Genomic DNA, 12860 nt, shown 5'->3' with positions numbered 1-12860 from the left:
TTATGTAAAAATTGACGATTCAAAGTGTAACTATGTTACCTACTGAATAAAGATATTTTTGAATCTGAATTTAGTTAATAAATAATAAAGAATATTTTTATTTTATAGACATACACGAGTATTAAAAATATTCGTTGGTTTGTTAAAGGTATTTTTGTGGTTTCGCTGCACTTGACCCCGCGTCGCCACGGAGCATCAGAACCGGGCGCTCGTCGGCGCCACACACATCAATGAACCATTTATGCCAGTTTTGGCTATTGAAGATGCAAGGTAAGCGAATACCTCGGTTATACACGAGCATTAAATTTAATTGCCCATTTAGTCTAGGCCACCATGCCACAGCCGTGTTAAGTAGTTAAAACTTAATGGTAACGTTTTATTGCCAATATCATCAATGCAATTATAGTATAAGAGATAAAAAGAATAAATTATTATATTTTTATTGAAATTGATAACTTGAAATAAATGAATTTGTAATAAATAATAAGAAGCAACTAAAGTTTATATCCCGTAGACTTTAATCTAAATCGCCTTATCGAGTTATAGTATGTTGTTGTTCTTACAATAAAATCAAATGTTTATCAGAAACAGCATTGAAATCCATGTATGTCTTGATGATGCGCGCGCAATGAAAAAGAAAATAAATTCAGAAACGGTCGATTTCTTCCCTAATATCTGATTTAACACCCTAACCCATTTGCTGTAAAATTACATCGATATACCTATTGTCTTTAAACGTTTATTGACGATTATAGATTATTATCAGTTGAATAATTTGTTTTGATAACAGCAGGTAATAACGAATTTCGATTTCACCACAAACCAACTTTAACTTAAATAAAATAAAAGATTCGTAGTCGATAAATAACCATACAAGCATGAAATTCGTTTGTCGTGTCTTATATTCAGGTTTTTAATGGGATAAATATAATTTTAAGTAGATGCAGCAACTGCTAACATAACTGCTTGAATTATTTGATTGAAATTTTAATACGATTTCATATAGGCATATCAGTGAAGAAGTTGAAATGATGAATCGTGTAAAAAATGATATATTACGATGTCATATTGCTTCATGTTTCTCGTTAAAGCGAGTAACTAGCTATTAACTATTAAACTGTCCGTTTGAGAATCAATTAATCGCTTGTTTCAAGTATTAAAAATGCGAAATGGTCTGTAGTCACGCATTGGAGCGTCATTGCAGTGTCTGTAACCAGGGAAGTTCCGTAAGCTTTATTTTATCGACACCTAAGTCTGTCGAATGGATTGGAATTTTACTCGTGAATATTATATGTATGGCAAGCTATCAAAACTTGTTACGACTTTGACTTCCGAAGACTTGTCGGTAGTGCGAATAATCCACTGTAGAATAAGGAAGACAACATTTTCAAAAAACAAGTTATCAGTGTTTTCATTTTAACAAGTAACAAGTTTCACTATTTTCACTGCACTGGTTGAAATTCGTTTCGACTGTCGGTTCCAAGATTTCCCGATTTTTGTACATAAGGGTATTTATTCAACTATGCGGGGTATGTAAGTACATTCGTCATGCGCGGTAAGAGAAAAATAAACAAATTAAACGATGCATGTAATCAATCTATCAATACCGAAATAACATCATATTATTCACGATTCATGGACACAAAGAACAACAACAGTAGTGGCTGCAAATTGGTTTCTGACGAATATTATGCACGTGGCAGATTCTACATTAAATATTATTTTAAGAACAGAATTCAACTGAATTTTATTATTCAGTATGGCACATGAATTTTATATAAAGTATAACAGGCTACTATTTCTTATTTCTACTATCATGTGATTGTAGATTTCTTTTGAATTTAAATATCTTCTAGCTTTTAAAAGAAGGTTCAAAATACAAATACAAAATAATCTTACCTCGTATCGATCGATATCGTATTCCCCTTGGATGGCTCTGGGCTATTATTATCCTATTCACTGTAAGCTTCTTATTAACGTTTCGGAATATAATTATAATTAAAAACATTCAATTAAGAGAGAAATAGGTAAGGAAGTCAGTAGTGGGAAAAATGGAAACGGACGGGCTTCGTTATGACAAGCGTACCTGTATCGTAGAACGGACGGACGATGATACATCTGTAGATGGAGTAGAAAAGTGTTGGAGTGGAGACCACGTTCTGGACAAGAAAGTATTGCATGGGCACTTACGAGGCATGCCTTTTAAGTTCTGTCGTTCGAATATTTGCCAATTTGAATTTGCCGTTGGATTCCCCATTTGCTTTCCGGCGATCATAAGGTAGCCCGCGTAAAAAGGTGTAAGAAAACTCTTCAAGAGGTTCAACCGAGGAGATTCAAATCACGTCTACAACATCATCAGTGGTGACGAATCTGTCGGATCTATGCCTACGATCCTGATTACAAGATTTGCACTTGAAGATCGTACAATGGTTAATGCGGAGTGGTATACCAGTTTGTTTACCACGAGTCATCGCTGAACTTCGAAAATCTAGTCCAAATCGACGCATCGTCCAGCACCATGACAACGCAACCTCACACATCCCTCGTCTTTTCAAACGATTGAGTATTTGAAGCAGGAAAACGTAGAAATTCTTGACCATTCTCCAAACAGTCCTGATCTAAGCCCTAACAATTTCTTTACATTTCCTAAAATTAAGTGCGGTGAAGAAGCGGTCGATGCTTTCAAGTCAGCCATTTTGTGACACCCCCACTTTGGAATGTAATAAATGTTATAATAACTGGTTCTAGCGAATGGAAAAGTGTATTAAACTTCGTGGTGAATACTTTGAAAAACAATAAAAGGTACTATAAGGTTATCGTTGTTATTTTTTCTTCAAACGACAAAACTTAAAAGGCATGCCTTGTATGAGATGAACGACCTCCTTAAAGTTACTAAAGAGACCTAATTTGAAAAGCTAAACATCGTAGAAATTGGCGCGCAGTACAGGAGACTTTCACTCAATGGTAGATAGCAAGGGCAAGAAGTAAGACGAAAACATAGCGGAGAATACAATATAATATAAAACGCTTTATTGCACAAAAACACAATATAAAGAACAATTACAAAGTGACAAATAATATATAATACGGTGAATATTTTATGCTAACAAGCAATGATTAAAGTGCGATTCCCCGGGAAACTTCAAATCCGCTACAACGATTATGCGCCCCGGTCATGCGTAGATCCATTACCTTTAAACATTACCAGGACATGAGACTAGGAGGAAAATCGATAAGTAATTTGTTTTGGAAAAGTACCGCAGTTCTACTTTCCTTGACATACCTTGATATAATTATACAGTCTATGTGCACAGGTTTCGTTTCAATCAACTGCTGTATGGTGGGATTGGCGGGCATAGTTTTGGTGTCGATTAGTAACCAACCCCATAAAGTTATCCGTGTCACCTCCAAGAATGCCTCTAATTTAGGTTTAAGGACTACTTGACAAGTGTTTCCAGTATCGGCAACTTAGGCACCCTCCTGAAAATGGAAATGTCTTACATAACACGATCACTCATCTAATGACTTACCGCACCGTTGCTTAATTGTTGATCCCTACCAATAAATAACAGACACTGAGCTACGGGCTCATCATGTGCAATCAATCTAGCATATTTTATTTTTTAGGTAAAGTATTTTTTTGGTTGAAGAAAAATCTAAACAACAGGTTTTATAATGTTTGTTTATTGGTTTCTGATTGCATGTTTTTACGCGCATCATGACGCGAGAACAGCTACCAGGGCCCTGTTTTATAAAGCTGACAATTCGACATATCTGTCAAAAAATGACAAAATTGTAGAATTGTCGCGCTTAGGCTGTTTTATAAAGGTAACAATTATGTCAAAAATCGACCGTGAAAACGTGACATATTTGTCATTTAAAAAAGCGTTTAATAAAACTCGACATATGTCAAAAAACCACAGTCAAATTATTACGTCACCACAATTGTGGGATTGTCGTGACAATTATGTCGAATTTTGACATATTTGTAAATAATAATGTTTTATGAAGCTAAATGAGGGTAAAATAGAAAAAAATATTAACAAAGTAAAAGAAAGAATCAATCACTAGTGCAACTTCGATTGTTTGTTTTGATCGCGTGTGATGGAAATGCACAAGAAACTAAGTATTTTGGGGATTATCTATGAAAATAGAAACATACTGTTTGGGAAGTTTAGTGCCCAATTGACTTTCACTGCTCGATGATAGTACCATTTTTTGTAATGCGTGTTTTATAAACACTTTCTTACTCCTTTAAAATTCAAAATATAGTTTCGCGACAGAGGGTAACTCTCCTGTCAGAATTGTCGGACAATTCTACAAATATGTCAATATGTCGTGACAATTTTCTGTTTAATAAAGCTGATTTGACAAGTTTTTCACGACAAATTGTCACCTGTCACCTGTCGCCCAAAAAGTTTTATTAAACAGAAATATGTCGAATTGTCGCGACAATTCGACATATTTGTAAATTTTCCACCGTGACAAATTTGTCGCCTGTCAGTTTTATTAAACAGAAAAATTTTAGGATTGTCACTTTTTGACATATGTCGACTTGTCGGATTGTCAGCTTTATAAAACAGGGCCCAGGAGATTGATGGTACTTTTACGATAGTTATAAAGTCTGCTTGGACCATACGATGGTTCATTGCTTGGGATAGTTACGGCTATTGTTTTAATAAGTTTATAAATCCTTTAATTTTTCTTCTCAAAATAAATATTTAACCAACTCTGTTCTCGTGTCTTTTTCTTTACTTTTAACTATAGATACCTATATTTTTCCCTTACTCATTTAATATCACCAAATAAGAAGTTAATTATGTTACGAAGCTTGTACAATATAAAGACAAATAGTAGTAGTGAGGTACAAATACAAATAAGTGGGCCAATACTGCCACATTAAAGACGAATAGCTAGGACGTTTAACAACTTTGCAATTTTAAATCGAAGCAATACATTTAATATTTATCAATCAATAATTTATATGCGTAAATCTTAAGATCTTTTCTACTCATAATATGTCTAGTTAAAACATTTTCTTAGCTTTGTTGTGGAGATATAATACCGTAATTAGGTAATACGATATCCATTAGAGAGTGAGTATTCACTATCGGGGAGCTATTGGATCGGCGCCGTTATCATGGCGACCCTGCGACGGCAGCAGCGGCAGGCGGTCTCCATGACGACACCGGAGGCTCCGCATGCCTCGGCCAGGAGTACGGGTGCGATCAATTACGCGGAGGAAGCCGCCCGCCGCGCCACCGCCGCGCATTCTGCCCGCGCACTGCGCAACATCTCGGCTCCAGCGGCCCCCGGAAGAACAAGCTCCCCAGACCCGAACCGAGCAAAACAAAAATAACATACGTAACTAAAACAAATCCTCAAATAATGATAAATACTTCATAAGCAAATCTTTTTGACATGCCAAGCGATCAGTAATAGAAGGAAAATGAAAAATGAACGGTTCCACCTAGGAGACACGTGTAAGGGATGGTCGGTTACACGTGTTTGCAGGAGGGTTGTTTTCTAAATATTTACTCTTCCTGAACTGGAGTTCTTCCTCGATTACTTTTCCATTTATTCAATAAAGTTTAAAATACACTTCTCATCAAAAAAATCGAAACACCTTGCAAGTTTACGTTTTGTCAGGATTATCAGAAAAATGTGTACATTTAGGAATAAATGTTAAATGTCGTTTAATAGTGAGTAATATGAGCTTATCAAATCTTAATGTTAATGTTCTAAATTTAAATGAATTTTTCATAGGTTTCGTATTTTGTTAAATGAGTCATTTTTATTCCGTATGGAGTATAAAGGAAATGGATAAAACAACACACGTAAATGAAAAAAAAAGCTAAAAAACGTTTATTTAATAACTTGTATTCCCTCCCCGAGCTCTAATTACTGCTTCCATACGGTTCTTCATCGATCGGATGAGAGTCACGATCACATGCTGTGGTATATTGTCCCATTCCTCTTGGATTGCATCTTGCAGCTGGCTAAGTGTTTCTGGGGCAGGATCTCTTGCTCCAATTCGTCTCTTTAATTCATCCCACAGATGTTCAATGGGATTCATGTCCGGGCTTCTTGCTGGCCATTCCATAATAGAGATATCGACTTCGTTAAGATAGTCTCGTACGACGCCCGCGGTGTGAGCCCTAGCATTGTCGTGCATGAATATGAAGCCGTTGCCAATAAAATGTGCATAGGGCATCACATGAGGCTCGAGACACTCTTCGACGTACCGATGACAGTTTAGTGCAGGCAGACGTGGCCCAGACACGAAAGCAAGCTCTGTCTTACCGTCGGCGCTGATTCCTCCCCAAACCGTCCACGAACCGCCACCATAGCTGACCTTTTCTTCAATGCAGCATTGTGCATAGCGTTCTCCGTCTCTTCTGTAGACCTTGTTCCTTCCGTCGTTACCATACAGCATAATTTTACACTCATCAGAAAAGAGAACTTTGCTCCACTGTAGGTATGACCAATTTAGGTGCTCACGTGCAAAGTTAAGGCGCGCTCTTCGATGGTCTGCAGTTAATTTGGGCCCATTTGCTGGCTTATGCGGTACCAGTCCACGATCCTTCAACCTTCTTCTAATTGTAGAGTCACTTACAGCCACCCTTCGTACAACACGAAGCCGCTGCTGCAGTTGAAAAGCGTTAAGGCGTCGATTTCTTAAAGAAGTTGTTACAATAAATCGATCATCTCGCTCAGAAGTGACCCGATTCCTGCCAGATCCTGAACGGCGCGTGAACAAACCAGTCTCCCGATAACGTTTATAGACTCTATGAACAGATGACAGGCTTAGATGCAGTCTTGCAGCCACAACACGCTGACTAAGGCCAGAATCCAGCAATGCCACAACTTGGGCGGCTTCTGTGGGCGAAGTATCCATACGTTTTAGAAAAAAAACCTTTTTTCAGACGTCCCAAAGTCACAGTATTGAAATAAAAAACAAAAAGTTTAAGGATAGGCGCCAATTTTTAGTTTTTAAACGCTAAATGTACTCCAACCCTAAACACACATTTGTCTCAAAACAGTGATTCATTTCGTTTATAAGATAAACAAATGAAATTCTAATTTTGAATTTAGAATTTTCGCTTATTACTGTAATGGCCAAACTGCCAGCTATACATTTATGTATTTTTTTTCATCGTATGAACTCTTTTTTGTGTTAAATTCGGACAGAAACAATGAAAACGGAAGTGTTTCGATTTTTTTGATGAGAAGTGTATAAATTAAACATGGCCCATTTTCGCCTAGTCGTTAAGAGTTACTCTCTGATTTTAATTCTAATTCTGTGGCGGTTTTTGGGGTTTCCAAATTACTTTTCTTTAAGGATTTATTTCTTAATGTTATGTCAACGGAACTTTTTAATGAGAGGCATGCTTTCTAACCAATATTACGTAAAGAGTTTTAGAAGCCTCGCTGGCGGCTGGGATTTTAGGTATTTATATACAAGCAGATGTATTGAAAAGCTCTCATTAAATATGTATGGTACGGGTGTGTTAATATTGTGAAAGAAAAATGTTGTTACTACTATGGGCGTACAGATTTATACTTGATCACTATTATAAAGAATGAAGGGTAATAATTAGGTATATAGTAAAACGATTATTCTTCAAATAGTAAGATCAGGTCGTAATGTTTGTCTAATGTCGAAATTGACAGCGTAGGCTAATTGGCTTGGTTTTTTTTAGTAGTCAGTTTAATTGTATATGCTTATTTATAAGAGTGAACGATTGGTAGGTAAACTAACATAACTTTTAGTATGACTAATGGTATATATTTGTCAAGTTGATCTTCTATCGTGTGGGTTGTGAAATGGATAACCAACCTCGCCTACCCTGATGTCATGGTTAGTATGTACGTATGTGGTGTCGATACTTAAAGCCATGTAATGCCTTTGGTGGCTCAATACTGATCCTGAAACCAGGGGTGATGAGATAGGTCATTGATCTCACAACCCACACGAGAGATGAAGTGAAGTTGATATATTAATGTTTTCGAAAGATAAAACGCGATCTCCGCGTTTGTTAGATATGATTGTGTGACTGTGTAGTATGTAAGCTATATTTCAGCGGGAAGGAGCGTGACCTTGACCCCAGAGCATAGGCCTAACCTGCCCCAAAAGCGTGGAGTTAAAAGTTGGCGGTCGATATAGGAGAGGATAGAGTTCGCGCAAGCGCCCTACCGCCGCCCCCGCCATCGATCCGCCCGCCCACGTGACGCAACGCATTTGCGGGGATTCTTTGCGGACAAGTCTGAAAACACTTTTGATCTCGCCAGGTGCCACAGGTACCTGTTTCCAGCTCCCGTCACTCACCTATCACACTTGACGGATACAAGACGCCCAGCCTTTTAGGCTGCCTATTTGTTTTCGAACGTTACTCCTAAGGCGATGCCTAGATATTTAGGTATTTCTCAATATGAAATAACTTTATTTAACACCTAAAATAGACCTAGAAGACAGCCGTGGTAGTCTGGTTGGAAGAACGGCTGTTTCCCCAGTGGGGTCGCAGGTTCAAATCTAGCAGAGGCCTAAACTAATGATATTCGAATTTGGTTTCGAATTCATGTTGGGATCATTATTCATCAAGAGAATACAAATAATAGAATAGTATAGTTTGATACACTCGGGTTGGGAATCGTACTTTCACCAGAGTGATACATAGTGCTACACCTACAAGGAAAATATGACATTTCTGTATGCGTATTCCTTTTCATTGAGAATTCATATACCTACCCACCTACAACATCACAGCGAGCCGAGCTCGATTGTCATTTTTAAACTTTATTGTTCTATTATTTGTTTTTTATTTTTAAATTTGGGACAGTAATGCCGAACGTTTAAAAAATGAAGCAGGCCGTTTCCGGGTAGGAGAGAGAAACATCGTCGTGAGGAATGTGGCCTAAACTGTGATTGGGGTGGTTTTTTCATCCGATAGGAAGGTCAGACAGGCAGTCGCTTCTGCAAAAAAACCTGGACCTGTCAAATCTTCAGGTTATTGGGTAAGCAGAACCCGTGAAAAACGGGTTAACGAGATGGACACTCGGAGATGATGATGAACATCTAAAATGTTTTCCAAGCATTATTTATGTAGGGTTTACATTGTCTAACTAAAGGCACGAGCTCTTTTAAAGTTCGAACACAAACTTAGATTTATTACCATTTAATTGCACGAGTTGAAACTTGTTTGTTGAACCAAAATCCAGACAAGGTTTCATCAGTTTGACATTTTATCACGAAGTCATATTGTAATTTCAGCACTGGCGGCACGGGTTTCGCGGATTGTTATATAATGTATTTTTGTAAATCGCCTAGATTATAGGACTCATTTACACGTGGTACGCACTGGGAGGTTCCTTCCCCCAAGCCAGAGGTACTATACTAGGTATTTGCGCTATAGCATGGTTCGTAGGACCGCTGTCAATATATTATTATATCAGTTTCTTGGTCTCTTTTGCACTAAGAGCACTTAGTGTGGCTTTCCGTCCTGCTGTTATCCAATCCCAATAATAATATATAATAGTACTATAATTTGCGACAAATATCAATAGATCTAAATAAATTTTGGGTAATATCTAAACATGTCTAATAAAAACATTAACAAATAAAAACCTCCTCACGTGTAATTGTAACAGCTTGTTGCTTGGCCTGATGTAATCTTTTTATTTGAGCATGTTTCTCACACTAACATTAATAAAATATATAGAGTACCAAATTACTGAAATTTGAAGACCAATATTAAATAAAATAGGAGATCGTTTTTAAACTATATACTTGCATTAAACATTGATGTTAAAATCGCTTATACAAACATAAATAATTGCAAGTTATTAATGGAGACTTGGTATATAAGACTGGAACAAGCCACTCGGTCCCCAACCAATATGTTACGCCATTTATATTCTCATTAGTTGTTTCATTTGATCAGATTACTTACGCTCCCTCGAGGTAGCAGCTCATCATGTCTTGTCAACACGATATTAGTGGAGATCCATTTAAAATTAACCAAGCGCAAGATCGTTTACGTCGCATGAAAAGAGAGTTTAGTCATCCGCAATCATGTTATCAAGGAAATTTTAAATAAAATAGGTACTTTTTGAAAATCATCGAAAGTACTTTGTCCGGTAGACTTCGTTACAAGGAAAATAATTTCGTGAAGTCCATTAAAGAACAAAAAGCAATCTCGAAATTAAAAGAAAGAAATTAGGCTAAAATAAAATCAACTATATCGCCTTTTTCTTAATCCAGCCATGCTGCTAGAGACCCATTACGTTAATTAAATGAAATAAGAAATCGGAAGCAAAACTCGTAGTAATGTAGCTATAGAAACTAATCTTGTGACAGATGACAGAAAAAATAGGGTCTGCAAATTGACTATGATAAATTGATAATCGTATGTTGGACGACACGGGGTAGTTTACAAATCTAATTAATGCGTACGTTTTTAGCACATTCTTTGTCATCATGGAAAACCCCCCAACCGCATTCTCATTTTTGAATTAATGAACTTGTTGGAAATGAGTAAATTTCTCATGTGAATTATTTCAGTCGGTCAATGCCAACGATAAGCTAACAGGCGCTGTATGCCAACGGCGTGCGTATCTTTGTTTAAAGTTTTATGTATGATAACAGTATTGCTCGTCTGATTGATGTAGTGACTGATTTGGCAGGTATACTGGTTAGGGCACAAATAGCCAGTTAAAATGAAGACACCGGTAAAGCGGAATTAGAATGAAGTGCGCGCCGCGACTCGCCGCGGCCGTGTGCCACGTCATTGCCGTGACCCACTGACATAGTTCCGCGGGGCCGCCTGCACCGATATCTGCACGCGCCACGCTCTTCCTCTACTGCCCTCTTACTCAATTTACCACTTTATATCTTCATATAGTATAATACCTGTATTTTTGGTATTTACATTCAGATCTCTTGACTATTAAAATCTTTTGCACAGAAATGCCTTGAGGTATCTCTCTAATTTCAAAATTTTCCATTTTACTCTGTATTATTAAGCATTAAATTGTATCAGCATGTTACCTATTTCTTTTATTTGAATTAAACCTAAATTGTAGTATCTTGTGTTATGCAATAATTGACCTTGTTATCTAAAATCGTGCACTTGACACGATTGCTGTTCCATTTCACTTTCATGTATAGCTGCCACTACAACTACGCAACCTGTGCAGTAATTTGCTGCTGGAATATATATTGGGTTGTACAGTAGATGTTATATTCCCAAAAAGAGAGAGATACTTCTGATCCTGAGGAAAAACATAGTTATCAATGTTTGAAGAGAAAATAATAATGAAATATCTGAAAACTGAATACCTAAATGGAGGTGATTTATATGGGTGTGTTTAAAACAATTTTATTTGAAGCATTTATTATTGATTATTTAATATGTTTTCTCCAGCGTTTCGTAATGTAGTAGACAAGCAAATGAAACAGAATATAAAATTTGTCGGTGTTATCCAATCCAATCATATTAATTCGTGTACTATCGGCCTTGTTCGACGCGAAGTTTATGAATGTCGTCTCGGTGAGCGAGATCGCTAGAGAGTTTGGCAAGATAAACGCGACGTGGGTGTGACTGCAGCAGATATATAGCTCAGTCAATCCGTCTCTTCGGTTTCGGCTCGGCGTTGTTCGCAGCCGCCACTGCTCGGTTCGTGTCGCGCCGCACTGTTGATAATTTGTGAAGCGGCGAATGAAAAGGATGTATGTATATGTATGTCTCGTCTTTCAGTTGACTTTCATCGTCGTTTTGTAGCGAACGTTTCGCACAGATATCGATAGGAAATTGTACTATCGCTACGTAATAAAGTTCTTGCATGTTTTTGTCGATTGACATTCTAAAGACGTAATAGAAAAAATATTGTAATTCACTACTGATGTTATACAAAAATACGGAGCTGTGATTATCTAGACTTTTCTTAGTAAAAAAACGGCGTCGCGGCAAACGTGGCGCAATGCAGACTGTGTTTGGATACGGTTGGCAACTGTGTTTTTTGAAGCTGAGCCAGGGAGAAGTACATCTCCTGAATTGTGGCAGTGACCATTTGTGAAATGTGCTGTGATCATGCTGCCTATGGTGCAAACGGAACCATTGCTCTTCAACTGCGGAGGGCACTCGGATGAAGCGGTTCCTGTCTCGGCCACATTGCCGCCCGCGCTCACACCTGACTCCGAAGTCGAAGAGCTTGTTGATATCTTCTTTGATGTTGATGTCGCTGTTAATACATTCTCAAGGTAATTAGAAGCCGTCGGCTTATCGGGAGCAAAATATTTGTTGAATGACTTCTAGAGTAGCGTAGCTACAACGCAATTTGCTTAAACCGTAGGTAAATTGTACTCAACGAATAAAAAAGTCAAAGTGTTGATGTTTAGTTTCAATGATTGGATTGCCACAAAATAGTACGTTATAAAAAATTGGGTGGCCTGGAGCAAGCTGCTTCTAAAAGTGATGACGTTGGAAATATTTCAAGAAATAATGAAACTGCATCAATAACAAAACACTTAGACCTGTATGGATGTGGGTCACTCAATGCCGATAAAATAATTAACGATAACAACTAACTTAAACAAACAGAGTGCAATAATGCTTTAATACTTTTGTATGTTGCATATGAACCTTAGAGATTATTTCATGAATTTCTCCAAGTTTCTAAATTAATTACTGCAAATACCTGTCTATATTTTTACATTCCTTGTAACACATAAGCACGCGACCAAAAGGATAGTGGTTTATGGTGCTAAAGCATTTGTGTATTTGTAGTACATAGAAAGCACTAAAAGAATCAAATTACCTATCATGAGTGCGCAAAGCAAGCGTGAAAACGATACCTGGAGA

At 37.4% G+C, this 12860-nt stretch overlaps 1 protein-coding gene across 6 annotated transcripts in view; it reads left to right on the top strand.

The window, feature by feature from the left end:
* The window catches only part of LOC126366068 (hormone receptor 4-like), a 51243-nt gene that overhangs the window by 6310 nt on the left and 32073 nt on the right, over positions 1-12860 (top strand). For 3 of the 6 annotated variants that reach the window (XM_050009000.1, XM_050008993.1, XM_050008984.1), the window contains exon 1: positions 11737-12259. In XM_050009000.1, the coding sequence (XP_049864957.1) occupies positions 12090-12259 (170 nt within the window). In that variant the 5' untranslated portion in view covers positions 11737-12089. Of the gene's footprint in view, positions 1-148; positions 271-11736; positions 12260-12860 lie in introns of those variants that run through there. The other 3 variants (XM_050009027.1, XM_050009010.1, XM_050009019.1) reach the window with 2 other exon arrangements.

This window comes from Pectinophora gossypiella, chromosome 1, assembly GCF_024362695.1.
Source record: "Pectinophora gossypiella chromosome 1, ilPecGoss1.1, whole genome shotgun sequence".
NCBI classification, from domain to species: Eukaryota; Metazoa; Arthropoda; class Insecta; order Lepidoptera; family Gelechiidae; genus Pectinophora; species Pectinophora gossypiella.
This window is presented reverse-complemented; position numbering and strand designations above follow the sequence as displayed.